General features: G+C 34.6%; 2 protein-coding genes across 6 annotated transcripts in view; both read right to left on the reverse strand.

Annotated features, from left to right (window-relative positions):
• RABGAP1L (RAB GTPase activating protein 1 like) overlaps positions 1–27589 on the reverse strand; it is a 744918-nt gene that overhangs the window by 465833 nt on the left and 251496 nt on the right. Inside the window, exon 14 of one of the 5 annotated variants that reach the window (XM_086343680.1) lies at positions 9633–10968. The exons of the other annotated variants lie outside the window; for them this stretch is intronic. Within the exon in view, the coding sequence (XP_086199806.1) occupies positions 10813–10968 (156 nt within the window). The 3' untranslated portion in view covers positions 9633–10812. Of the gene's footprint in view, positions 1–9632; positions 10969–27589 lie in introns of those variants that run through there. 5 annotated transcript variants of the gene reach the window in all.
• Positions 5889–10749, reverse strand: GPR52 (G protein-coupled receptor 52). The gene has a single exon (XM_086343690.1). It carries the CDS (start codon positions 10747–10749, stop codon positions 9664–9666), a length of 1086 nt encoding a protein of 361 aa, XP_086199816.1. The 3' UTR covers positions 5889–9663.

Here is a 27589-nt window from a genome sequence, read left to right on the forward strand (position 1 = left end):
TTAACACCTGACACAAAAATAAGCTCAAAATGGATTAAAGACCTAAATGTGAGACGGGACATTAAAAAACTTTTAGAGGAAAACATAGGCAGAACACTCTCTAATATAAATCGCAGCAAGGTACTATTCACTTTGTCTCCCAGAATAATGGAAATAAAAACAAAAATAAACAAATGAGACCTAATTAAACTCAACGACACTTTTGTACTATGCTGAACACTGAACATTTCCTTCCCTTTCACTTTAATAAATTTTCAAATATCTCAAGGTATCCTCTGAGACTAAAGCATCCAAACACATAGCTATATATTTAGGTCAATTCATCTTTAAAATTGGCAACCCACTCCAGTATCCTTGCCTGGAGAATTCAATGGACTGACAGCCTGGCAGGCTACAGTTCATGGGGTTTCAAGAGTTGGACATAACTTAGCAACTAAACTGCCATCTTTTAAATGCATCAAGTTCTCTAATTCTTCAGTCTATTCCATTTTTCCTAAAATTGTTTTGCAATCTCTCCCTCAAATTCTAGAAATTAGATAGTCTGCCCCTTAGCCTGCTTCCCACAATTCAATAAATTACTCTCTGGACTTAAAAGCATCCAGGAGTATCTGCAGAACCACAATTTATGTCACATAAAACATACACAAATATTTATTGTCCTGATTTATTGATACAAAAATGCAAACATAACCAGCTAATTCAGATTTCAATAATTTGAATTTTGCAATGACTCATCTTGAAAATCTTTTTAATGGGTACCATAAGTTAAATGATCAAAATTTTCACAAAAACCTTAAATGTTTAAAACAACAAACTTTTCAAACAATTCAGTAAAATTAAGTTATATTCAGTTGATGCATACAGTAGAAACTAAGGAAACAGTTCATCTAAGGACATTTATAAGGCAATCCTGTGTTAGCCTAATTAGAGTTCCTTTAATTTTTCTATAACCACATTATTTCACTGAAAGAAAACTGAATTATACATTAACAGGGTTTTATGTAAAAATATCACTAATTCAGACTGCTCTCTCTGATTCCCTGAGTACAATTTTTTAGACTATACACAACAAAGCACTTCATAAAGCACGGTAGCCAGAAATGTCAAGACCTTTTCTATCAGTAGGTTCAGAAAAAAACATCCTATTATGACTTCAACAACACTGCAAATCCATTATAAAGAATATTTAGAACATAAAGTGAACAGCTATGACATGTTTACTTTTCAAAAGCGGATATATATATATATATATATATGTACTAGTGTTTTTGACAATTCTTCATCATTAAGGAGAAGGGGGCAACAGAGGACAAGATGGATGGATGGCATGATCAACTCAATGGATGTGAGTTTGAACAAACTCCAGGAGATAATGAAGTACAGGGAAGCCTGACGTACTGCAGTCCATGGAGTCACAAAAAGTTGGACATGATCTGGTGACTGAACAACATCATCATCATTAAGGTTATAGTTTTTAAATATATAACTGCTGCTGCTGCTGCTGCTAAGTCACTTCAGTCGTGTCCGACTCTGTGTGACCCCATAGACGGCAGCCCACCAGGCTCCCCCATCCCTGGGATTCTCCAGGCAAGAACACTGGAGTGGGTTGCCATTTCCTTCTCCAATGCATGAAAGTGAAAAGTGAAAGTGAAGTTGCTCAGTCATGTCCAACCCTCAGCGACCCCGTGGACCGCAGCCTTCCAGGCTCCTCCGTCCATGGGATTTTCCAGGCAGGAGTACTGGAGTGGGGTGCCATTGCCTTCTCTGAACACTGCTCAATTCAGTTTACATATCTCTCAATAAATTCAGCAGATGTTTTTAAACTGTTGTGTTTTTTAAAAAGATAGGTAAATTTTATGACCCTCTATGGATAAGAAATTTCTTTAAGAAATTAGCAGTGCTGAGAATACATCTCATTAAAATTTTCCATGACCTCAAAATCCCACCTTCAATATACAATTAAAACTTCATATGGAATTTTTCCTGTATTAACTAAGTCAGTCCTCATTTTCTACTCAATGAAAAAGGGTCAGATCCCTTAATGACCAGCCATCCATAAATACATTATTCAAGAACTTTATCACAGGCAAAAACGTTGCTGCACAAGGTATACGGTCAGTACTATCTTTGTCTGGCTACGTGATCTTGTGAGGGTCACTTAAAAATCTTATCTCAGATTTCTACATGTAAAATGAGATAGGGTTTACTCACAGGAGCTTTTAGAATACATTTAATTCATAATGCCAAGGGCATTATACATGTTCAAAAGCATTTTAAGCTTTCTCAAAACTTAATTTCTTAACACATATGACAGGAGAGGCAAGTACTTGTCTCCAATCTCCTCTATGCACACAGAATCATTTGAATATATCCCATATTAACATTCCCAAACTAAGACATCACTGGTAATCTCAACAAAGAATGTTACCTCAAATCCTAATAAGTTTTCTATTTAAAAAATATGTGTACCTTTAACTATAGCAAAAGTAAACACTCTGCAATGACTGCAAATTGAAAGCAGAGGGATTTTTTCTCAGCCTGTAACAGGTGCTTCCCTGGTGGCTCAGTGGTAAAGAATCTGCCTTCCAATGCAGGAGACATGGGTTTTGATCCCTGGATCAGGAAGATCCCCTGGAGAAGGTAATGGCAACCCACTCCAGTATTCTCACCTGGGATTCCCATGGACAGAGGAGTCTGGTGGGCTACGGTCCATGGGGTTGCAAAAGAGTTGAACATGATTTTTAAGCATTATAACAAATACACATATATCCACATGCACACACCTTTTTATCTTGTCCCATAAATAAATGCTACCACAAAATGTTCTGGACTTCAAAATCTATAAATGTATATCAAGGTATAGCCCTCTAATAAATTTAAATTTTTTGTTCAATTTTAAGTATTAAATCACATATAGAAACTGAGAAGATAGAGCTGATAAGTCGTGCTGATGACTGAAATAACAGAAGCCATTACAAGACCCATTTAATAATAATATATTCTAAACATAAATCTTCAAAATGTACTTTTCCACAGTTATCTCCAAGTAAATATACCTAAAAATCCAGTAATCTTTTGAGATCTTGGAGTGCAAGAAGTTAAATGCATATTTATTTGTAATTTTCCTTAAATTTGAAAATCTAATTTATGGCAAGAACATTTCACAAAAACCTACATATACATTACACAGAAGTTGTTTTCTTACAAATAAGAAATTATAATTTGCAATTGGCAAGGAATTCTAAAGACAAAATTTTGAAACTTTTTCTTGCCAAAATAATCACAAGAAAAATCCAAATACAATTTAACTTGTTAAAATATTAAAACAAGAACTTTATGATTTTTTTAACCTATTGTTCACAAATTATCTTTTAACCTTGGCAAAACCTATCATTTATAGTACCAATTTTACAAATACCATTTTTAATTACAAAACCTGTGGAGGAGTTAATGAAATAATTGTGAAGGAGCTATTTATTATTATAAAATGTATACTCTAAAAATACCTATTTTAAACTTCAGACTTTATTAGGAATATAAGTAAATGTTTTAAAACTGTATGTTACACAGAGTATATGCATGAACACTTGCTCCTGTCAGGCATAACCTCAGACAAATGCACAGGTCATTTCTTGCTACAGTCTGCACTGCATTCAAAGACACATTTTGAATTTTAAAGAACAGACTATATAACTTTGTCCTTGATTTTTTTTAATGTGTGGGCCTTCCACTGAAAATAATGTCATCACTTTGAATTTATAGAGTATATTTGAGTAGTTTTAACCAGCATCAACATCATTTCCACTTGCTTAAGTAGAAAACATAAAATAAAATTGGAGTCAGATTTCTAAACTCAAAGAGAAACGTGATTTATTTTGCATAAAGGAGCATTTGGGGAAATTTCAGAATTTAAGGAAAAAATTCCATCCAATAAATTCTATCTCTATACTTTATGTTGCTTCTTGATACTTATCACCTGCATATTTTGAAATTTTACAATCTCCAAAATTAATTTGATCCCATTTATGACAGTGAAGATATTGATATCATATATGCCTTAAACACCCATCAGACATAACCATATCCAGCTGAATTTATTACTCTGATTTTCTTCACCATAATAGGGAATCGTATGTGAAAATAAAATAAAAGTTATCATTAAAAAGTTACAGATATGATCTTTGGGGATGGGGGTGCTAAAAAACAGAATCTTGCCTATCTGTGAAATAGGCAGCTAACACATAAGCTGGACTCCACTTCCCTAATGCAAGGTCATCCTTCTGTTATTTAAAGATGTGAAAAATGCATTTTAAAATGTATTAATGGTGCATTTTTTTAAAATGGTGCATTAAAAAAATGTGGTAGGTAACAGAGATACATTTTAGATTCAGCAAATAACACTTAAAAATGATTATGCTGAAGCAAAATTATATAAAGAACATCTAATATCAAAGAAAGGCATCAAATGTCTCTGAAAATTTTACATGTAATAACAAATATTATACAAGTCAGAAACTACATAAACTCTTTAAATGAAAATTGTATTGATACAAAATTTGCTAATGTTACCTGTAAAATCAACAAATCTACTGTGAAACATCAAAATAGTTTTTAAACAGCACACTTAACAAGACAATTTTTCCAATTATAAAAGAAGTAAAGGTTCACTATAAAAAATTTTTAAACAGTATTAATAAAGAAGGAAAACCTAATCACATCACTTTTAATATTTTTAAAGAATTGTTACACTATTAAATAAAGGTAAAATATTTTAAATTATAGAGCAAAACTAGCACTGGATAAAACTGCTGCCTCTAGATTTTGTTATTCATTGAAGTGTTAAGGAAATTTCCTCCCTTGCTTATTTTCTAAGAAGACTTTCCTGAGGAATAGATATTAAATTTTGTTGAATAATTTTATAGCATCTGCAGGAACAATTATGTTGCTTTTCTCCTCTGACCTATTACTAATGAACAATATTAATAAATTTACTATTAATAAGTAAAAAAAAAAAAAACTTACGTTTATAAGAAACACTGAAAGGAGGATTATTTTTTCTCTTCAAATCATTTTTCCTCAATGTCCACACACTTGGTTGTTGATTTACAACTTTCTACACATCCTTCCTAATCTTAAAGTTTTACTCAGGGAAAGGAGCAACTGTTGGACCCTACACATCAGAACAGAGCATCAACTCAGTAACAAAGGCTCCTGTGCACTGTGATGGTCCTTCCTGGACAGAAGGATGCTATGCTCAGCACATTACACAAGCAAATTCCCCACATCTTAATTTCCTCTGCTTATCACACATTTATATCGTTTTCACATCTAATGATTACCTTCCAGGGTAGGGAGAGACAGAGGAAAGTCATTTAAGGCAACAACTTCATTTCTAATTTTATATAATAAATGATATAAAGAGAGCAACTCTACTTATAATCTTTGTTTCTTCCAGGTAATACGTTTATGACAAAATACCTTAAATTCCAAGTTAGTACACAAGGAAAACTAAAATGCAAAGACAAATGGCAAGGTACTCAACAATGCTTTCCTACTACTGCCAATCTGATGAAAGAAAAATGTTTAAGGATGTTGTTTTAAATATATAACTAATATAATTTTTGTATTTACTATATTCAATAAAGTGTTAGTCGCTCAGTCGTGTCCAACTCTTTTGCAACCCTATGGACTGTAGCCCACCAGGCTCCCTGTCAGTGTAATTCTCCAGGCAAGAATACTGCAGCAGGTTGCCATTTCCTTCTCCAGGAGATCTTTCCAACCCAGGGATCAAACTCAGATCTCCCGCATTGTAGGCAGATTCTTTACCAGCTAAGCCACCAGGGATGTAGGTTAATCTCAGAGTCATCCTGTCTCGTTTCATCGTCTGCTTGCTGGATACCTTTCATCTCCAATGATGTCTTCATGAACAACTATTTCTGGGAAAAGAGCTTTCAGAAATTAAGGAAGCTTTCTACATTTAAAAAAATCTGGTGGTTTAGTCGCTAAGTCATGTCCGACTCTTGTGACCCCATCGACTGAAGCAGCCAGGTTCCTCTGTCCATGGGATTCTTCAGGCAAGAAAACTGGAGTGGGTTGCCATTTCCTTCTCCAGGGGATCTTCCCAACCCAGGAATCAAACCCAGGTCTCCTGCACTGCAGGCAGATTCTTTACCACCTGAGCTATGAGGGAAGCCCGGGTTTAGCCCAAATTCAAGTTTAACAGATTTGGCAAAAAAAAAAAAAAAAAGTCATTTTATATAACTCTAAAGTGTTATAAAATACAACTTCCTTATCAGAATCAGTAATCTTTAACTTGTGATAGCAATAAATATGGCAGCCACAAAGACAATAAAACAGCAGCTACCACAATTCGAACACTTTATCTCATTTAATCTTTAAATCCAGCCTACTAGGAAGGTACAAGTCTCTGGATCTTTCTGATCCAGATGAGAAAACTGAAGACTTGGAACATTTAGTATCTTACCTAGGGCTAAACAGCTTATGAGGGCTAGGGTTTCAGTCCAGGCTTCACAAACTCATAGGTTACAAAGCCTTATGACATTATATAACTTTAGAAACAACTCCACAGGTAACAGAACATTTAGAAATAGACTACAGCATTATTGTTTGGCTGCCATCTATAACCAAATTGGATAATTACCACAGAATACAGTATAGTGGTAAGAATGATGGTTATGCTTTCCATTCTTAAAACATATTCACCTTAAAAAGGCAGAATAGTTTCAAAATAAATATTATCTTATAACAAAACACATATTAAGTCAAAAGGAAGTTAAGTGGCTTATCCTGGCATTGCCCACAAAACTTTAAAATAAGTGAAGAATCTAAACCAAGGACTTGCCTTCTAGAGGCTTTCCTTTCAGCCTATAACAAAGCTTTCCTTCTCCACCCTTTGTCTTCAAAAAAATCACTAAAAAATTTATAGAGACTTGGAAAAGATATGCAATGAAAACTTAACAGAAATGAACAAAAGGACTATCAAGGGACTGTCATGCGCCAGGGTTTCAGTTTGATTAAAGACTAAAGCACTAAGTGTGGGCTTATCAGATTGCTATTTTAATAAAAGAGAGTTTTAAGATCAAGGAAAAAGATATCACAAGGAAAGAACTGAAGCAAAGATTTAGGTGAGGGGAAAAAAATAAAAAACTCAAACAAGCTTTGCAGGGAAAAGGTAAAGACAGAGGTACAAAATTTGAAGGCTGTGGGGGGAAAAGGCAGGGTAGCAAAATGGTTATGTGAGTGTGGACGAACCTCTACCACTGACCACTGAACCTTGGATAAATCGCTTTTCTTTGGCTTTCCCATCTTTAGTATGGGGATAAAAACAGTAGCTATCTCCAAGGGTTGCAGTGAGAATTAAAAGTTATCACATACGTAAAACTTCACTGTGCCTGGCATATAATTATTAACTAGCATGAGGAAAAGCAAAAAAGAAAAAATGCCATAAACACAGCCTCAGGTTTTCATTACAAAGGATGTATGAAGTCTTTTCTAACTATACTTACATACCAAACTAAAGGAATCAACATCTGATTCCCAAATAACACACACAATGTTGAAGGTTCTATTTATATCACTCAACTTGAAAGTTAGTATTATGTTTCCTCAAACTTTATTTTCCTTAAACTGGTCTGAACTCAAAGGCACATTTCAACTTATCCAAGATGTCACTGGCAAACGGAATGAGAATCAATGTAAACAACCCAAACCACAAAAATGTGAAATAAATTTTTGATTTCCCAACAGTAACCTCTTATTCTAAATGTTTTATTAAACTGAAGCAACTGAAGCAAAGTCTGATTTTCAATATGTAGAATACTGTTTTATTCTTTATTTTAAACCTTTCTTACATGTTTAAAAATATACAGGGGTTCAGAACAACCTCAATAAAACAATGACATTTCTTTTACTAAAGGACCTCTTAAGTCAAACCATCAGTGTGCAAACATTGTTGGCTTCCAATTTGAAGAGTCATAGGCACATTTCACTATATGCATTTCATAAAATAATCAAAAATGCTGAGAATACTCAGTAGTTTGATATAAATTTTAAAATATCTGACAGGAAACTTAAGGTAAAAAAAAAAAAGTAAGATTTAGATGTTTTAGCACTTACACCTGCTTCACTATTAATTTCTCAAATGCCATTTTGCTACATCTAAACCCCTGACAATTTATTACACAACTCCATATAGCACACAAAAAATTAATTTAATCTCTGAATGGGAAAACAGATCATTACAAAAGAAAATATTGACAGTTCTTACCTGTTATTTGATAATTAAGTATGCTTTATTCTCAGCATCTCTAGGAATAAAGCTTGGTCTAATAGAAACACCTAATTAACAACTAACAAAAGTATTTTTCTATTAAAAGACGTTTTTATATATTTGTGTCCAATGTTGACGATTTAAGCAACAGTGATCTATATAGTGTGCTAAGAAGACATTAGGCACAGATCACATAATGTAATTTACATGTTCTTTGTTGTAAAAAATATAGTATGTGCAAATGCATTATCATACAAATTTTAGTGGACCACAACAGTAAGCTTTGCAGACCTAACATAAAAAGGCTAATATTTTACTCTTTAAAAAAAAAGGTGGAACACACCAAGTAGCTTTAAGAGCAATATCCCACTTCTGAGTGAGTCCTCTGCATTTGCATTGTGAATTATCTTAAAGAAAAACAAAGCTTAATTATAGGCCCCCCGAGAAAGGACACCACTTTGGGCACATGTATTATTTCAAAAGCAACTAAATAAAAATGTTTCCCAAACCCATTAAAAAATACTTAACACAATATCTTAAACAATATATAGAATACTTTTTTAGAAGGAATAAGCCATTCAACATTATGACTTTTATATAATAGATTCTTTCATTAGCTAAGACACTTCTGGCTTAAGGTACCAAAGGATGCAGATAAAGAAAAATGGAGGAAAAATAATAGCAGGCTGTTAGAAAGGCGGAGGGAGCATACATTTACCCAGAAGAAACAAACAAACGAAAAAACTGTTTCTTCACTGCAGAAATTTGTGCTACGGATATAAAAACACAAGCAAAAGGGTTGTGTGGCAGGTAATAAAATATAATGCTTGCTATGCATCCTCCATGGAGGGACCTTTTAGGGACTGCAGATTAGTGAGTTTAGAAGTACACTTTGATGCAAAAGGTTATACTTTACCACATATAAAATATGTAGCATTTTTCTATAAAGGGCAATTTATGTAAGTAATTCCACAAACACAGAAGAGAGTGAGAGAGACAGAGAGAAAGAGAATGAGAGGCAGAGACAGAGGAGAGAGTCCAGTCAGAAAGAGAGAGAGAGACAGAACGCCAGGGGCTTCGCTCATGCCCTGTGGAAGATCTGAGGTACTTTTCCATCCTCAGAGCTTCACTTTTCCTAGTACTGCATATTTATACTCACACACCACAATTATCTCATGAGATTACCCTCTATATATATTTAGGTTTTTTTTTTTTTTTCCAGGAAAAAGAAAAAAAAAAAAGAAACGTTTAGTCCCTTCCTCTCATAGTCAACTATTCAAGTAAATATTTCTCTAGTGGCAAATTTCCAGATGAAGCAAGGATACAATCCAAAACTACTGTCAGATTACATGTGATTTACTGTGGAGTTTTCTTCAAATGGAGCAGGAATTAGCCCGTTTCCTAGGTTTGGGGTCTCGTGCTTCCTTATCCTTGACACACATACAAGATGTACACATTGTCTCAGACAGTCTTCGGAGGCCTAGCCGGAAAACACTGTTGGAGAGGCTGTATATAACACAGTTACAAAAACTATTACTTATAGCCAGCCAGGTGGTTAGGAAGGACAGTGTTGGATTGTCCAAGACCCGGGAGCTTTCTAGAAGAAAGTAGATGATATAAGGGAGCCACAGCATGTAAAACACACTGGTTATCCGGAACAAAACCATGGCGTAGCGACGATCAGGGCTATGCCCGGCGTCTCCAGAGGCAGCCGCTTCATGGCTCGGGAATCGGGCCCTCCGGTCATTTATCTCTTTGGTGTGCTGCCGGCAAATTTTGAAAATGTGGAAGTAAGTGAAGCAGACAACCAAGGCAGCAGGGGCATAAAGTAAACAAACAATAAAGCCGGTAAAATAGGCACTGGTGAGCCAAGAGGTGGCACACCATTCAAAAATGTCACCGTGGTAACCAGGTTTCCCCCAGCCAAAAAAGGAAGGCAAGAAAATTAGGCAAGAGTAGATCCAGATTAAAATAATGCAAATTCTCAGGCGACATGGGGTGACCAGTTGATTGTAGGACAGAGGCTTGGTGATGGCAAGATAGCGATCCACACTGATGCAAGCAAGACATGCCATAGAAACACTTTTCAGTACTGAGATGATATATCCAAAAACCTGGCAAGTCAGTGACTCGTGGATACCTGTGGAGTAGTGGAGAAGTGAGAGAGTAGGAACCAAGCAGCTAACTCCAACAAAAAGATCAGCATATGCCATTGTTTGAATGAAATAGCTGGTCGTATAGTGGTGTAAAAGTGGAGCACAGTGAAAAACAAAGATGACCGTTAAATTCCCAGCAATGATGAGAAATGTCAGCAAGACAATGACAATTGTCTCGAAGATGCATACATCCACCGCACTGTAGTGGCCAAATCCAAGTGGGCAGGAGTGACGTTCAGACACATTCAAAATGCCACTGCTCGTGTTCAGGATCCTCCATTCAGTCCACCTGGAATCATTCATGGCTTGGAATTAAAAGGACCTGCAGCCCTAGCTACAGCAAGCAGGTGCCCTGCCTAGCATCTGCTAAACTCTGCCCAGGAGTGTCTCAGCGTCAGCTTCGGCAGACAGTGGCAGTGCTTCTGTCACAGCTGAGCATCCCGGGGAGTACTCAAGTCTCTTCATCAGCCTCGGTGCAGCAGTAACACACCTCAGCTTTGGGGGGGGAGGAAGAGGAATAAGCTAGAAAGGAGGTGAAAAACAGGTCACCAATTAGCTTCCTCCGATGCTTTCAAACAACTTTTTGCAGACACAAGGCACTTCTAGAGAAAATGAACTTCTTAATGATATCTTGCACTATGAAAAATTAAATCTGTAAAAGGAAAAAAGCAATTGCCAAGGAAAGAAAAGCTCCTGTGGGCCATTAGTTCTCTTCAGAAAGGTAGTTTCTTAGGGATCAACTAGGAAGAACGAGGAAGAAAAAAAAAGTCCTAAATAGTCTCAGGCTTCCTGTTTCATCTGTCAGGAGAAATGGATTCAAATTTTAGAACTTAATTAAAATCACAAATTTGGTTGGAAAGCTAAGAAAAAGTTCATTGGGCTAAATAGTGTCTTTAGGTTCAGTTCAGGGTTTGATACTGGTGGGTCAACTTTATGATCCATTTCTCTCTCTTTTATCTCAAAAGCTAAGAATCCCCTTCTCCAACAAGATTAATTCTAAAAGATTCATCTCTATTGGGGCACAAAGGAGCAGAAGAGAGGTAACAGACTCCAGACTGCCCTATAACTCTCATGAGAGGAAGAAAAAAGCATCCTTCCAATAAGGAAGATAATACACAATGGGTCAACACTGAAAAAATAGAAAAACAAACTTCTGAAAGTTTTAATTCTGCATGCATTTTTTAAGCATTCAGATGAAAACAGTTTTAGTCCATTACAGTTAATGATGCTACCACCAGGACTGTAATTTATATCTTTTCCTTTTCAAAAGGAAAGCAAAATCATTTTTGCTATTAATTCAGCATCAACAACCGAAAATAACCTTCATTATCTGATACGCCACCTTCCTTATAATGGAGCATGATCGTAAAATATATAGCTCAAAGTTAATTCTCACCTTTGCAACCACATCTCTCTCTCACAAATATATGTAAATATATATAAAATTTAGACAATAGAAACTTTCCTATATGCTCTGAACTTCTGACTAGAAATGCTACCATTATTTATTATTTAGGTATTTCTAGTAGGCTTTATAGTCTATATTGCTGTATCTTTTCTGTTTTCTTTAAATGATTAATACATTAAATCATTATTTCGACTAAATCTTTTCAAAGTAAAATATTACCTTGTCTGTTATATTTGCAGTTCTATAGCAGCCATATGTTAAGAAAATGTCTCTTCTATTTCTGTACTCTATTTTGAGCAAGTGCTCAATTAGTACAGGGGCCATTAGGTAGGTTATAAGATGTTCTTGTTTTAAAATACTTCTAAAGCATCGAGATGAGTTTAAATCCTAGAGTTTGAAATACTGAAAGATTGGCAGGATAGAATCCATCCAAAAGGCTTCCAAGGTCATTCTGATATCAGGTTAGCATTTGTCAAAAGTCTTTTTTAAAGTACAGGCATTTCAGAGACTCTCCTGTCAGTCTTTGTTATCATACCTTTTGAAGAAATACCATGCATTAGAAATAAAAACATTTCCTTCAGGAACAATGCAGGAGCTTAATAGAAAGCATTCTTCTCAAAGTTATTTTCTTGTGCACCATCAGGTCATCCAGGGAAGTCTTTCTTCTTTCATAATAATATCCACAGGATATTCCTCCTTGTACATTCCTAGTTTCACTTATCACAAAATAGTTTTCTTGTTACAGGAATAAAACAATGCTTCTCACCTACATTCACTCTTTATCAGCTGCTAGGCTGGGCTGCTTGATTCAGAAGTCCAATTTACTGTGATGCAGTTACCGAGATGCTGTCAGTATATTCTTCACAATCTCTCACTGCCTGCACCTGAGCCGAAGCCCTGCTCCTCCTCCTCCTCACCCTGAGCTGATGCAGAAGAACTCACCATCAGAAAGGTGACTCGGTCCTCCTGCCCCAGTCAACAGCACAGCCAATGGCCACTGCAGCTGAAACTGTCACTAGGTAACAGTTGCCAGGCACATGCAGGCTTATAGACTTAAACTCGGCAAGCTCCGATCAAGATTGACAAAAGAAGACAATGGAACTGACCGACGCTTATAACATATTAATGACATGTATGAATGTCTAGAGGTATTGTCCTTATAACATTTGTAAAGATTATTTTCTATGAGCAGGACAGGAAAAAGACCCTAGGATGCACCTTTAAACCCTGTAGAGAAACTACCACAAGGTACTATGACACTAAAAAGTCAGCAGTAATCTAATGCTCATTGGCAGAAAAAACTTATTAATTATTAAAAATCATCTAAGTCTTCATGAACTCAAGTGACAGAGCAACTATTTTTATTCTCTAAATATATTATATTTTGATTAATAGAAGTTACTTTATAATCTTTCCAACCTCTGCCACACCCACACTAAACTGCTGAATCTGACGTATTTAACTGTACAAAGCATTGGAACTAATACCTCTATACTAAAATCTACTAGCTGGACTATTTAAGGTCAAATATTACCTCAGAAAAGTAGACATTAGAAATAAACAGAATGACTGCTTAGTTCACTTTTTATCCTAATAGAAAAAAGAATTAAAGAGTCAAAGAACTTTTTCATATATTTCTTGAGCTACTCATACCCAAGTAAGAGGAAAGCTAATTTATAAGCTCATTTACATAATAGATATTTAAAACCATTTCCACTTATTTTGACTTACTATAGACAAACATTCCCAACTTTAAAAATATTTCTTATAGGGTCAGCAACTTTCTTAAAAGTGATTTAGAATTAATTTATACATTATTTCAGAATTGAATCAGGAAATTTAAGATGAAAACGGATAACCAACATTTAGAGCATATTCTATGTGCCAAACATTATGCTATATGCTTTACATTTTTTTCTCAGTAAAAATACTAAATCCATATGAAGTAGATACCCATCATTATCATCTTCCAAAGGAAGAGAGTGGGTACCTAGAGAAAGTAAGTATAATTTGCTTACTAACAGTCATGAAACTAGGAAGGAAACAGGTCAAAATTGTCATTCTTAAAACCATTTTGATGAACCCCTCCCTCATTCTCTTTGTTTTCCACTTAGAGCAGCTATTAATAAAATGTCTAAGAACAATTATTTTCAGATTTAAAAAATTATTTCTAAACCACAGGACCCTATTTTTTCCTTAATTTTTAACTAACTTTCAGGAAGACCGTATCATTGCTAAAATCTTCATGAGGTTAGGTGAAATTAAGAAACCACATTTCTCATTACCAGAAAAATTTATAAAATAAGTTAGAATAACAATCTTAGAAAGAGTACCATACTAAGATTTGAAAGTAAATTTTGTAAATATTTTTAAATTATGAAAGTATGACAACACATTTACCAGAGACTTGGAAAATACAGAAAAAAGTCACATACAGTTCTACTCTATATTACAACTATTTTTAAGTAGATAAATTAAATTTTTAATTGGCATTTCAATATCAAACTATCAAAAATTAACAGAAGAAATTAGAAAGCAGAAGTATATAGTAGATCTGAAAAGCAGTATGAACCTATTCAACATAATTAAGATATATACAATTTTCATACAATAGCAAGGTAAAAAAGTTCCCATTGACGATAAACCAGAAGACACCAGAACATATCTAGGGACATAAAACAAGGTGCAAAAATTTCATGGTCTAAAGGTACTGCAATTATACAAAGTCTGTTCTGTTATCTCTGTGGAATTATGTTAGAAACCAATATCAAAAGCTATTTGAAAATAACCCACGTACTTTCAAGTGCAATGTGACATTTACCAAGAGAGATCGCTGACCTAGTCACTGAAAGCCTCAAGAAGGTTAAAAGACTGAAAAAGCACAGAGGTTGATTGCAGAAGAAAGCATTTAAATGAGAAATTAATATAAAAGCTAGAAAAGTTCTATTTTACAGGGAAGCATTTTGACTTTTAGGGACACATAAAACCATGAAAAGCAAACAAGATTTGGCTTAACTAAAACTTTCTTTCACAATAATAATAAATATTCAAAATAAAAATTATAGATGATAAATATTCATGACTGTAGACAGGTCCTACATTCCACATAAAGAGTTAAATATGAAGGTTTCTGACAAAAACACTGAGAAATAAAATATTACTAATTATTAAAGTGGCTTCATCTAAAAAAAATCTTTAAAAAATCATTTTAAAAGTATACACTATACATTATTTTTCAAGTTTTGAATCATAATATTTTTAAAAAATCAGAGAAATGACCAAAATGTCACTTACAGATATTCAAATACTAGATCACTTTGACCCATTTATTTCCAACAAATAATCACTGGTAGAGACTTACATCTAAGAAAAATACAAATAATCCCTAGTTGTACATGCATTCAAAGGTATATGATAATATGGGAGGGAGAGTTCAAGGAGCAATAGATTTGACCCACCAAGCTTCCTTCTTTTCTTCTACCAACTTCAAAAAATCAGCTTCAGGAGTTCTGACAAGGTAATTTTCTTCTTTTCTGAGACTGACTCTTACTACTAGCCCCTCACTTTCTTTCCCTTCTGTTCTTTTTTTCTGAACTGATTATAAGAGAAACTAATTTATAAAGTGAAGCTCTAATAACAACAGCACTAATAGCATATATTTACACAGCTCATTACATAAAGCACTCTGTTTTTATATTATGCATAATTCTCTTCATTTTAAGGGTCATTAGATGTTTTATTACTGCCATTCTTATTAGTCATTATCAACCACCCCCCTCTCCTTTCAACTTATGAATCATTATTTGGGATTACTTCAGAATTATTTCTAACAACTATAAGTTAGAACTTCTTGAGATGATACATCACAGATGTTTAATTTTTCATTCATACCTTATATATGTTTTATATGTTCAACCTTTGTACATATAAAATTCAAATATGAATCAATATTTCATTAGACATCTAAGCAACTACTCAATCGGGGTTAAACAGCAAAAGAAGAGAGAACCATTAGCCACTGGTGGTAAACAGCATAAACAATAGGCAATGATTATCAAGGAGAAATGCAAAACCAATACTGTGGGAGGAAAAAAAAAACAGAAGATAATGTAAAGTGTTTTTAAGCTTATTTTTAAAAGATACAAAAAGGTGTATGGACTCAGAATTTACTTATTTCTTCAACTATTCCTCCCCACCTATTAACTTTTCTCCACCTCACCGTCACTACCCTAAGCCAGCTAGCCATCATCGTGTGTGTGGACTACTACAGAGGCTTTCAATGTGGTCTTCCCGAGTGGTTGGTGGCCTCTTTTCAAACCACTATGGGCAAAACAGACAGAATATTCTTTTCAAAATGCAAACTAGATGGCACCATGCTCACTGAAATGCTTCAGCCATTTCATACAGCCCTTAGTATACAATTCTAACAGGTCCTACAAAATCTGATCTCTGTATACTATTCAATCTAACTTCTCTTTTCTATTGGGATTAGCTAATTAGGCTCCTAGAGAAGGAAATGGCAACCCATTCCAGTATTCTTTCCTGGAAACTCCTATAAACGGAGGAGCCTGGAGAGCCTGAGCCCATTGGGTCACAAGAGTTGGACATGACTTAGTGATTAAACCAGCAGCACCACCACCAAACTGGCTCTACCTGCCCCCTCTCCACCCTTTCCTCAACCCACACGTATTTGCTATGTTCCCTACTTGCCACAGGATATTTGTACCTGCTGCTGATTATGACATCATAGTTTTCTTTCTTTTTAGTTAATTCAGATATATATATATATAATCCTAATATATAATTATATATTATATATATATATATAAAATCCTAATATATTCAAATTAAGGGCAATATTATTCATTTATTTATTTATTAAAGTTGTTCAGTCGAGTCCGATGCTTTGCAACCCCATGGGCTATAGGGGCTTTTTTCAAACCACTGTGCTTTGGAAGAAACCATATACAGTCCATGGAATTCTCCAGGCCAGAATACTGGAGTGGGGTAGCTTATCCCTTCTCCAGTGGATCTTCCTGACCCAGGAATCGAACCAGGATCTCCTGCATTGCAGACTGATTCTTTACCAGCTGAGCTATCAGAGAAGCCCATTATTCATCTATACCTCTACCTAAATCCAATTCAATATGCATACTTAACTGCCACTTTGAAAAATCCTATCTAGTGAGAGATAATGATTATCATTTTAAGAATAAAAAAATGCTACAAAATATAGTATCAATGTATTTTAAATGTACTATCAAATGTAGTATCAAAGCAACTTGGTCTAAGCACCAAGAGAAAAAAAAATGAATATAAAGTGGGACATCTTAGAATCCACTGATTTTGTGATCCTTCAAGAGCAGAAAACAAGCTTATAGATCAACTTCATTTTATTATGAGGCAAGTTACTAGCTATTAAAAATATTTTAAAAATATTAGTGGTAATAGAAAAAAATTTCCTCAAACTGACAAAGACACTATATGGGAAAGATCACAGCTAACATAATGCTTAACAGTCAAAGAGTAAATGCTTTTCTTTTAAAACTGGAAACAAGGCAAAGACGTCTGCTCTCACCACATCCACGCACAATATTCTGGAAGTCTCAACCAATACAACAGGCATGACAAATAGTTTAGTGATAAAGGAAAAGAAAGACATGACTGTATATGTAAGAAAAACCCCCAAAATTCTACCCCAAAAGCCCATCAGAACTAATGAGTAAATTTTTTCAGAAACAAGGTTAACATACAAAAATCACTGCATTTCTATACACTTGGAACAGTAAATAAAATTGTAAACAATAAGCTATTTACAACAGCATCAAAACACAGAAAATATGAATAAATTTAACAAAAGACATGTGTGTCCTCTACCCTAAAAAATACGAAATGTCACTGAAAAAAAATAAAAGGTCCTAAGTAAATGGAGAGATATATAATCTGTACAAATTAGAAGACTCAATATTGTTACAAATATTAATTTTTCTCAATCCGACTCCGTGCGACCCCATAGACAGCAGCCCACCAGGCTCCCCCGTCCCTGGGATTCTCCAGGCAAGAACACTGGAGTGGGTTGCCATTTCCTTCTCCAGTGCACGAAAGTGAAAAGTGAAAGTGAAGTCACTCAGTCGTGTCCGACTCTTAGTGACCCTATGGACTACAGCCTACCAGGCTCCTCCGTCCATGGGATTTTCCAGGCAAGAGGACTGGAGTGGGGTGCCATTGCCTTCTCTACTCCAATTCAAATCCAAGTAGGTTTTGGTAGAATTAAGAAGTTGATTCTAAAATGTATATATAAACACAAAGGACCTAGGACAGCAAAAACAATCTAAGGGAAGGATTAGAAAAAAATCTGGAGGACTGGCACAACCTGATTTCAAAACTTATTATAAAGCCACAATAATTAAGATTGGCATAAAGATAAGCAAACAGATGACTTAAAAGAATAGAGCCCAAAACTGTCCATACAATGAAATTCTGCAACAGGAAAAACTTTGATGAAAGAAATAGGAACATGGCTGCTGAGGGCGGGGGGTGGGGGTGGGTGTGGGTGTGGGGGTGTGTGTGTGTGTAAGTTATAGCTGAAGAGAATGATAAAGATGACTACACTTGCTTTTTTCAAGTGCTCCCATTATGGTGCAAAGCCATCAAATTAGAGGCCTAAATTACTTGAGTGCATTTAAAGGCAATGCCAGGAAATCATATACATTGATGTTGAAAAAGAAAAACACCAGAATTCTCCGAAGCAATGTCTGAAAGAACAGAAACTGCTGGACAGAATAAGTACATTCAGCCCGTGTCTACTTTCACACTCTCTCAGTCATTATACCTGACTCACTCACTGCTCACTGTTTGTACTCACAGACACAACAGTCCAGATGCAAGTGAGACACTGAGCGAGAAAAGGCTTCTTATTAAATGCCAGTTACACAACACTCTGAGACTGCCCTAGCTAGCTGGGATCCGAGACAGCTGGCTGAGAAAGCAAGACCTTTGCGGCAATCCAGTATTTGTAGTCAGTCACAAAGGAAAATGGACAAACAAAATACTAATTTATGTGCATGTTTAACTCAGTGGGGAGAACGCTCAAATATATAATTAAAATCAAATTAATTGGTCAAAAGCAGTATGCAGAGCAATAAAATACAACCATGCACAGGATGATCTTCCCTCACGTTTCTCCAAGTTATGCTATTATTTTTAATAAACATCTATTTAGTTTGAAGACTGTGACTTAGAGAAGAAAATATAGGCTTTAGAATCAGCCAGATTTGAGTTCGCACTGGCTACAGCACTTAATAGCCGTAAGGCCTTAGCTACGTCATTTTCTTCATATATCTCAGTTTCCATATGTAAAACTGAGATAATAGTTAACTTTTTTAAAGTCGGTTATGAAAATCAGGAATTAAAGTAAACCTGAAAAAGCACATAAGGGTAGTTCATTCAATTCTCACTGATAATGAAGTTAAACATATTCTTCACTATAAACAGGCTTTTTGTTTAGTCATTTCTCCTCAAGAAACCATGCCCACAGTAACCTGCTGAGATTACGGAATTAAAAACAATACTCTCACTTTTCTCTTGAGTTGCCCTCTCTCTCAACAGTCCTTTTAAAAAAATATATTTTTAACATATACATTAAATATACATTAAAATATAATATACGTTAAAAATACATTCTTAAAATATACATTATCTGAACCTCACCACACATCTTAGAAAATTCATGTAATTAGCAACACAGTAATATAAAAATTACCAAACCCTGGTCCATAAAAATCTCAGTTACAAGGATCCTGCAATTCCCAGACAAATGTTTCTTTTTTAATTTTTTAAATTTTATTTTATACAATTTTACATTTAAATCTTTATAAGATGTATCATCCACTTATTCAGAATTCTGAACATACTTTAATTTTTGCCTAGTAGGCTGGAATCATCACTGTTAATGTCAATTAGAATACTATCTCATAACACAAATCAAAATTTGGATTCAATATACATGTATACTGAATCAAGAGAAACTAATTTTTACGAGCAATTAGGTACCTATAAGAGACTATATAAATTGTATATATGCATCCCTATATATTCTGACTCTGTTTGCACAGAAAAGAATACATAGCTCCCTATATTTTTATATATAAATACAGCAGTATTCTTCCTTCCTCTTTTAACTTGCTGTCTTTAATTTTCTAGAGGATTAAATATCAGAAACTAAGTTTATAAGAACTTTTTCCTCCAACAGTAAACAGAAGTACTGCTCTATGAATAAAGCATCATAGCTCAGGTCTGCCCTGTCAATTACTTCCAGGTAAGTGAAGTGGTCCCTATTTTAATATGGCAATAGACATAATAAATACACTGAAAAACAACACAGGAAAAAAGGAAATTCCAGGCTTTCTTACAACATTCACATAAGAGCTATCAATCATTCATGTTCTTTTCTTACTTCATATAACAACAAATTTGGAAATTTAATTTTTATATCAATGAAATCCCATCAAGTATTAATACTGTCTCTAAGAATGGGCTCAATACAGTCACCTCCCTTTAATTTTTGTACAATAAAAACACAGAAGGAAAAGTTAAACCTTAAAACATTTCCGAGGAAAGTCTGTTAAAATTATATGAAAATAGAACAGCACAATTTCATTTTAAATAATGGGTTCACATTATAGGAAAGAAATGTTGATTCAAATTCATTTTTAATTGAAAGAGATTTTTCCCTTATAAAAGAAAATTGCTATTTTTTAAGATATCTTATTGTTATGGCAACTGAAGTGCTAAAAATAATAAAGAAATATCAAAGTTGTTATAGCAACTGGAATTTTAAAAAGCCATGAAGTATAAAATAATCAAACCTTTACTTGGCTTGAAATGCAACATCTATGACTCAGTTTTCAAAAGAAAATTTGAAGTACTCATGCTCTTGTCTTTACAAGTTGTCTCCGGAGTCCAAATTAAACGCACACACACACAAACTTAGGCATAATAGTTGAAGTATTTCTTATATTCCTTACATTTCTCTCACTATTCTATACATATTAAACAATGTGGCTTTGCTAACCATACGAGTTACCAAACTTCATGAACAGCAGAAAATTATTACTAAATAAATGTGTGTTGAATTGAATTCAACTATACAGAGTTGGCTTGGAGAAGGCAATGGCACCCTACTCCAGTATTCTTGCCTGGAAAATCCCATGGATGGAGGAGCCTGGTGGGCTGCAGTCCATGGGGTTGCTAGAGTCGGACACGACTGAGCGACTTCACTTTCACTTTCACTTTCACGCATTGGAGAAGGAAATGGCAAGCCACTCCAGTGTTCTTGCTTGGAGAACCCCAGGGACGGGGGAGCCTGGTGGGCTGCCGTCTCTGGGGTCGCACAGAGTTGGACATGACTGAAGCGACTTAGCAGCAGCAGCAGCATACAGTTGGCACAAAACCTGGAGTTTCTGATTTTCTAACTCATTTCTAACCTCTAGGCTTCACTGTTCTGCTCTAGAAAACACTAAAAATGCAGGAAACTTTTACCCATTGCCAAAGTGCTTTGCCCAGATTCATCTAATTAGCTCAATTAATTTAAAAGTTTATTGAAGTCCTGTTGCATACTTGATATTACGCAAGGTTCTAGGACTTTTTTTCATAGAGTTCACAGTATAGAACAGAAGAACTAAGACAAGTCGCCACCATTGAAATGTAAAGTGCAATGACAGAATATAATGAAATTATCAAGAGAAAATTCATAAAGGTCCTCTAATCAGTGGTAGGATCCTTGAAGAAATTAAACCATGAGGTAACATAAATTTCTTGTCAGTTCCCAGAGAAGCTCAGATTAAGAAATTAAAACTGCAGATTTATATGCTTAAATCAAGACACATCTTTATTCTCATAGCTTTGTATGTTCCTTTTTGATAACTAATGACCAAGATAACAAATACAGTTAACATTTGGTGCTAACTCCAGCATTTACGGACTGAAGAGAATTGGCTGCGAACAGACTTCTTGATTCCCTTGTTTTATTTGTATCAATCTGCATTTTAGTATTTCACCCTAAAACCATCAGCTTATTTTTAAACAAGCAGTGATTTATCCTGTGAGATAGACTTGAGAAGTTCAGACTTGGCTCAGTGGGAAATAGGAATATCTTAGACCTAGAAAGGGATTGTTGGTGTGACTGTGGCTTAGTAAAGCCTCCTGTTACATATAATAAATGCACACACACACACAAACATTTCCTTATCTACCTTACCCAGTAAAGAGAATGACTAGTGATGACTGGTACTATTTTGATCCTGACGCCAATACAATTCTATTGCTTTTTATTAAAAATAAATGATATGATCCCTTATATGAATGATTTGTAATAACTTGCTTTTTCTGAATCCATGTTTATTAGTATCATCCAACAAAATCTTATTTTTATAATTTTTATGGAAAAAATACAAACACTCAAAAACACCAGGAAAAAAACCTAATTTAAAGTCACAGAGTTGTATTAAGTGCTTAGATTGTATGTACAAAATAAATTATTCAACAGTTAACTTGATTTAAAAATGTAGTAAGTTATATCCACACAGTGCCTGTATTACGACTTGTGTAACAGCTGTTAGACTTCTATTCATTTATGCCAAATATATAGTGTCTATGTGTATGTACACATTACACATTTTATAATATCTCTCAAACTGGAGTCCAACGAATCTTTAAGAGTTATCTTTTGGATCCCATGAGTATTCAATAATATCTTTTAATTTTCAGTTTTTACTTCCACAACAATCTTTAAGGCTTTACTAGAAGTAGATTCTGATAATCTGATGGCTATCTCATAATGAAGTATTGTTACACAATACTGGTGCCAACATTTGTCCAAGTGTTTACCACTGTTTTGGAGCCAAGTAGTTCTTAATTTGTGCAGGCTGAGAAATCAGAACATAAAGAGGTTTAATATGTAAATGATGTACCAAATAAAGGTTACATGACCTAACACCACACTGTACAAGGAAGTTTTCCAGTGGGTCATAAGAGTGTGTTGGGAAAACTGAGTCATCTGAGGGCACATGGCCCCATATGCATGCCAAACTCAAAGAAAATCTGTACTATAACTGTCAGGATCACACGCAAACTGTGACCAGCAGTTTAGTTTCAGGAAAATAACCTCATCCGTAACATTAAATTAATATGGTAAGTGTGCGTTTTTATTGATTTTACAGCTTGTTTCTGTTAGATTTATTATGGTCATCAGAAATAAAAGTATAAAGAGTTTATATTTAATTTTATATCACATATGGTTCATATTGAGGTAATAATGAAATGATATTTATAGTCAACACTGGTAAAAGGGGACTGTTGAGGACTTCTCTCCCCATGAAATGGTGTGGCATAGTCTTCAAAATGAATATTCTGGAAATACAATGTGATATATTTCCATCCCATATACTGTACTGTCAGCTCCTAGTCCTACACTATCATCTCATTTTTCTTTAAGCCTGGTACACAGTGCTTCAATCATATTTACTCAGAACAAGTTTGTTGAAAGGATAATATTTCTGTTGATCCAGAACTCCCCACCCTCAAAGATCTCAAAATGCTTTATCAACAGACTTTATTGCTGACTTTATAAATGTATTTTATGGCTTACTCAAGATCACATTAAAAATATGATGAAAGAGAAAAAGTTCACAGAAAGGAGTGAAATGAAAACCCTCAGACCAGGGATGTATTAAGGTCATTAAGATTCTGTTGTAGCAACAAAAAATTATTTACTTGTTAATTTAATTCACCAACCAAAAAAAGGTTAAGTATATTTAGCCATCTTCTTCACTATGTTATAAGCTCCTCTGAAAACATCTTTCACCACTGTTACTCTGAGTGGCAAGCACAGTGCCTGGCATATTACAGAAAGTGTTAGTTGCTCAGTCATGTCCGACTCTTTGCAACCCCATGGTCTGTAGCCCGCCAGGCTCCTCTGTCCATGGGATTTCCCAGGCAAGAATATTGGAGTGGGTTGCCTTTTCCTTAGGTAATAGTATTTTCTAAATAAATCAAATTAATTGATTTGCATTCCCCTCTTGCTAAATATCAACATAAAAATTATTTTATAAGTGTGGAGTCTAATCTAGCAGGTTGCAAAGAGTCCATGGGGTTGCAAAGAGTCGGACACAACTGAGTAACTAATTTTAATCTAGAACAAACGGCAGAATTCTCTTAAAATATCAGAAATTATGGTAGCTTAAACTCATCCATATAAAGCTTTTCAAAAGAAAGCTAAAAACATTATACTGTCTCATTATCCTTGGGTCATGTTATGGGGGAATGAGGAAAATGAGAAATCAAACGAATTGACCTACATTTTCCAGCACAACTTTTTCACCAGGCAGTATCAAAGCTAAGTAGCTAAAGTGATTAGGTAGCATAGAGAACATCTCAGAATACTGAACCTCTGACAGAAATCACTTTTAAGAGAAAGAAACTGAGACAGGGAAGAATAAACCTATTATGCTGTTTTCAAGACATGACTAGGAGGAATAAATGTTGCTAAACTGGCAGAAGCTTGTAAGAAAATGTCTCTATTGAGAAGGATTTGAGATCAAAGAAGAAAATGTGATTAAAAACTGAATTAGAAGATTGAAGTAGGGATCAGCAGGGTGGTTGGGTAATTTGGGGCCCCCTAAGTAGAGCCAAGCAACAATGTTTACAAACTCCTGAGCTGAGGGATAGACTTTAAGTAAAATGAATGGCTATGTATTTATAGACATTCATTACACACACACACACATATGTATGTATGGATTTATTTATATATTTTGTTGTTTTTAGTCACAGAGTCGTGTATTTTGTTGTTTTTTAGTCACAAAGTCATGTCCAACTCTTTGAGACCTCATTGACTATAGCCTGCCAGGCTCTTCTGTCCATGAGATTTCCCAGACAAGAATACTAGAGTGGATTGCCATCTCCTTCTCTAGGGGATCTTACCAACCTGGGGATCAAACCTGAGTCTCCTGCATTGGCAGGCAGATTCTTTACCACTGAGCACACACACAGCGTGTGTGTGTGATTAAATGTCCTATTAATCTAACACTGACACCTTCACAAAGCCAGCTTCAACTCAGCAATGCTTTAGATGTTTACAGGGACAAGTGTAACAAGGTTAACCTTGAAAAGTGTAGCTGTACAACATGAACTCACATTACAAATGCTATAACCCTCTGGTTTTCCCATTCACTGTCTCTTAACTATCCCTACCTTCAGGTGCTGAAATAGCCTGATACACAAGCAGTATAAAATATAAAGATGATTTATAGAAATACAGTTATTTAAAAGTTACAGGTTTTTTTGAAAAAAACGTAGTTTTATTTAAAGAAAACTACGCTTTGGATTAAAAGTAGATTCTCATAAGATTTAAACGTGCCAGTAGGGTAGAATTAACTGGGTATTTAGAAGTCAGAACACTAATCCTAAGTAATTAATAATCAACATTTACACTAGAAAAAAAGCGTTTACAGAATTTTACTCAATACCCAATATTATGAAGTTGCTTATAACAATTGAGATAAATCAACCTGATTCTTTTTTCTTTTCTCATATATATTTTGACCATATATATTTTTTCTTTTATTAATATACTTCCTGTGCTTATGCTATTTGAATAATATCAAAACCTTGGAGTCTTTATACTCCAGTCTTTCAGTGATTGTGACAGGGAGAAAACATGATTAAGATGTATTTGTGATAGAAAAGTTTTAGAAAATTTCAGGAAACCATTTATCCAACATCTCTTGTATGTCTTTAAATTTATAAATTTAATAATCCTGTTTAAATGCTTACATATGCAAATCTTACCAAATTTTTGTACCAAAAGATGGCTGCAAAAGTGTGAAGGATTCTAGTTATGAGTTAGAATGACATTTTCCTTAATAACTCCTTTTATAAATGTATCGCCCAAGCTGAATGTCATTATGAGACTATTTATAATTTAGAACTTTCCATCAAGATGATTTTATGCCCTGACATGACACTGAGTAGGCTGGAAACAGCTATATACCCCAAAGGAAAATGAAATTATTGGTGTTATTTAAGAGCAAAGGTATTAAATACAAAGTATTCTTTATAGAACTTCATGAGAATGATGGTGGATAAGTGACTGCAATGTACAGTAAAATTAAACCTTTCAAGCAATAACAATTGCAATAATAAATGTTATTCCACCAATAAAGTTTCCTCCCTCTAAGGAGATGAAAGTTAATTATAAATATAATTCTAACCCTTTGAGCTTCCTAATAAACTAGATATATGGAATGGTACTACTACAATTAAGGTTTTTGCTGCACACAAAGTGGGTATTAGAAAAGTTTTGGAAAAGATAACTTACGCAGTATTTATGGAATGTCTTTACATTTATCAATTTCAACTTTGCATAAAATGAGTTTAAGTAACACAAGCAGTATCAAGAGGAAAATGTCAATTACTAGGGAACATGAGGATTAACTATATTTATGGAAAACATTGGTCTACACCCCATCATTAACATAAAACTGTGAAAAGGACAATCAGACTAAAGTGCTTGCTTCCATTTTCCTTTATTTACTTTCTTAATCTATTAAAAATAAAAAATATTAGGTTATATCTAATTTGCTCCTTATATTTAGGGGGCTTTTCACAAGAATTCAACTCTGTGGAGAATTCTGAACACAGTATTGTGAATGCTCTTCATGTCTTAGTCAAATGCTACTGGAAATGAGAGAAGAAAGTTTTAGTTCACTTATGTACTGCATGATATAAAGGAAACCCCTTGACTTCTCCCAGTCCCAAATGCCTAACATATCTCATTTATATAAAGTGAGATACTTAACATATGAAGCATGAAAAACACTAGATCCTTTTTTAGAGTTCTTGAGAGCCTTGAAATTTTTACATCCAAACATTGCCTATTAAGAATAAGCATGGGCTAGAACACAAAGACTGTAGACATGAAAGCCAAAGAAAACTACTAATAAGAAATAACATACTACAGTATATCTTGATTATACAGGTCAAATCCTATTTACAGCAAATGCCATAACAAATTCAAACGGAAAAATCTCAGCATGACAAAAAGATTCCCAACGCTGTGGCTGATAACCTAAGCATCTCAAATAATACTCAGTATGTAACAACGTTCCTTACCAACTGAAACAGAAAAAAAGAAAAAGGGTGGGGAAAGGTGGAAATTCCCCTGTTATTTGCTTACACTGACCGACAAGGATGAGCTAACCATTCTGTTCTAAATGTTAAATCATAATCCTATTGTTGGCTTATTTTAATTCCACAAAAGCTTGCATTCCATTGTATACCACAATTTTAGAACAATAATAATGCCAATAAAGCACTAATCATGGGCACAGATAGGACATAAAAGTGTGCCATAAATGATAATATATATGCCAACGAAATGCAATAAAGTCTGGAATTTATTCTTGTTTTTATTTCAGAGTAACAGTAACACATTTCAGAAAGAGTGTGATTTCAAGGAGATTTTGTGTTGGTTGCTCAGTCGTGTCTGACTCTTTGCAACCACATGGACTGTAGCTTTCCAGGCTCCTCTGTCCATGGAATTTTCTAGGCAAGAATACTGGAGTGGGTTGCCATTCCCTTCTATAGTGTCTTGAATATGGTTTACATTAGTCAGCACCTTTTTCCAGAAATTTTGATCTAAGATAGTTATTATTTATTTAAAATATGGTTGAGTAC

Source organism: Bos grunniens, chromosome 16 (genome assembly GCF_055505025.1).
Source record: "Bos grunniens cultivar Pamir isolate PY7600 chromosome 16, Bosgru_T2T1.0, whole genome shotgun sequence".
Lineage (NCBI taxonomy): Eukaryota > Metazoa > Chordata > Mammalia > Artiodactyla > Bovidae > Bos > Bos grunniens.

Coding starts and splice junctions, on each gene's coding strand:
- GPR52 (XM_086343690.1), bottom strand. CDS start 10,749: ATGAATGATTCCAGGTGGACTGAATGGAGGATCCTGAACACGAGCAGT.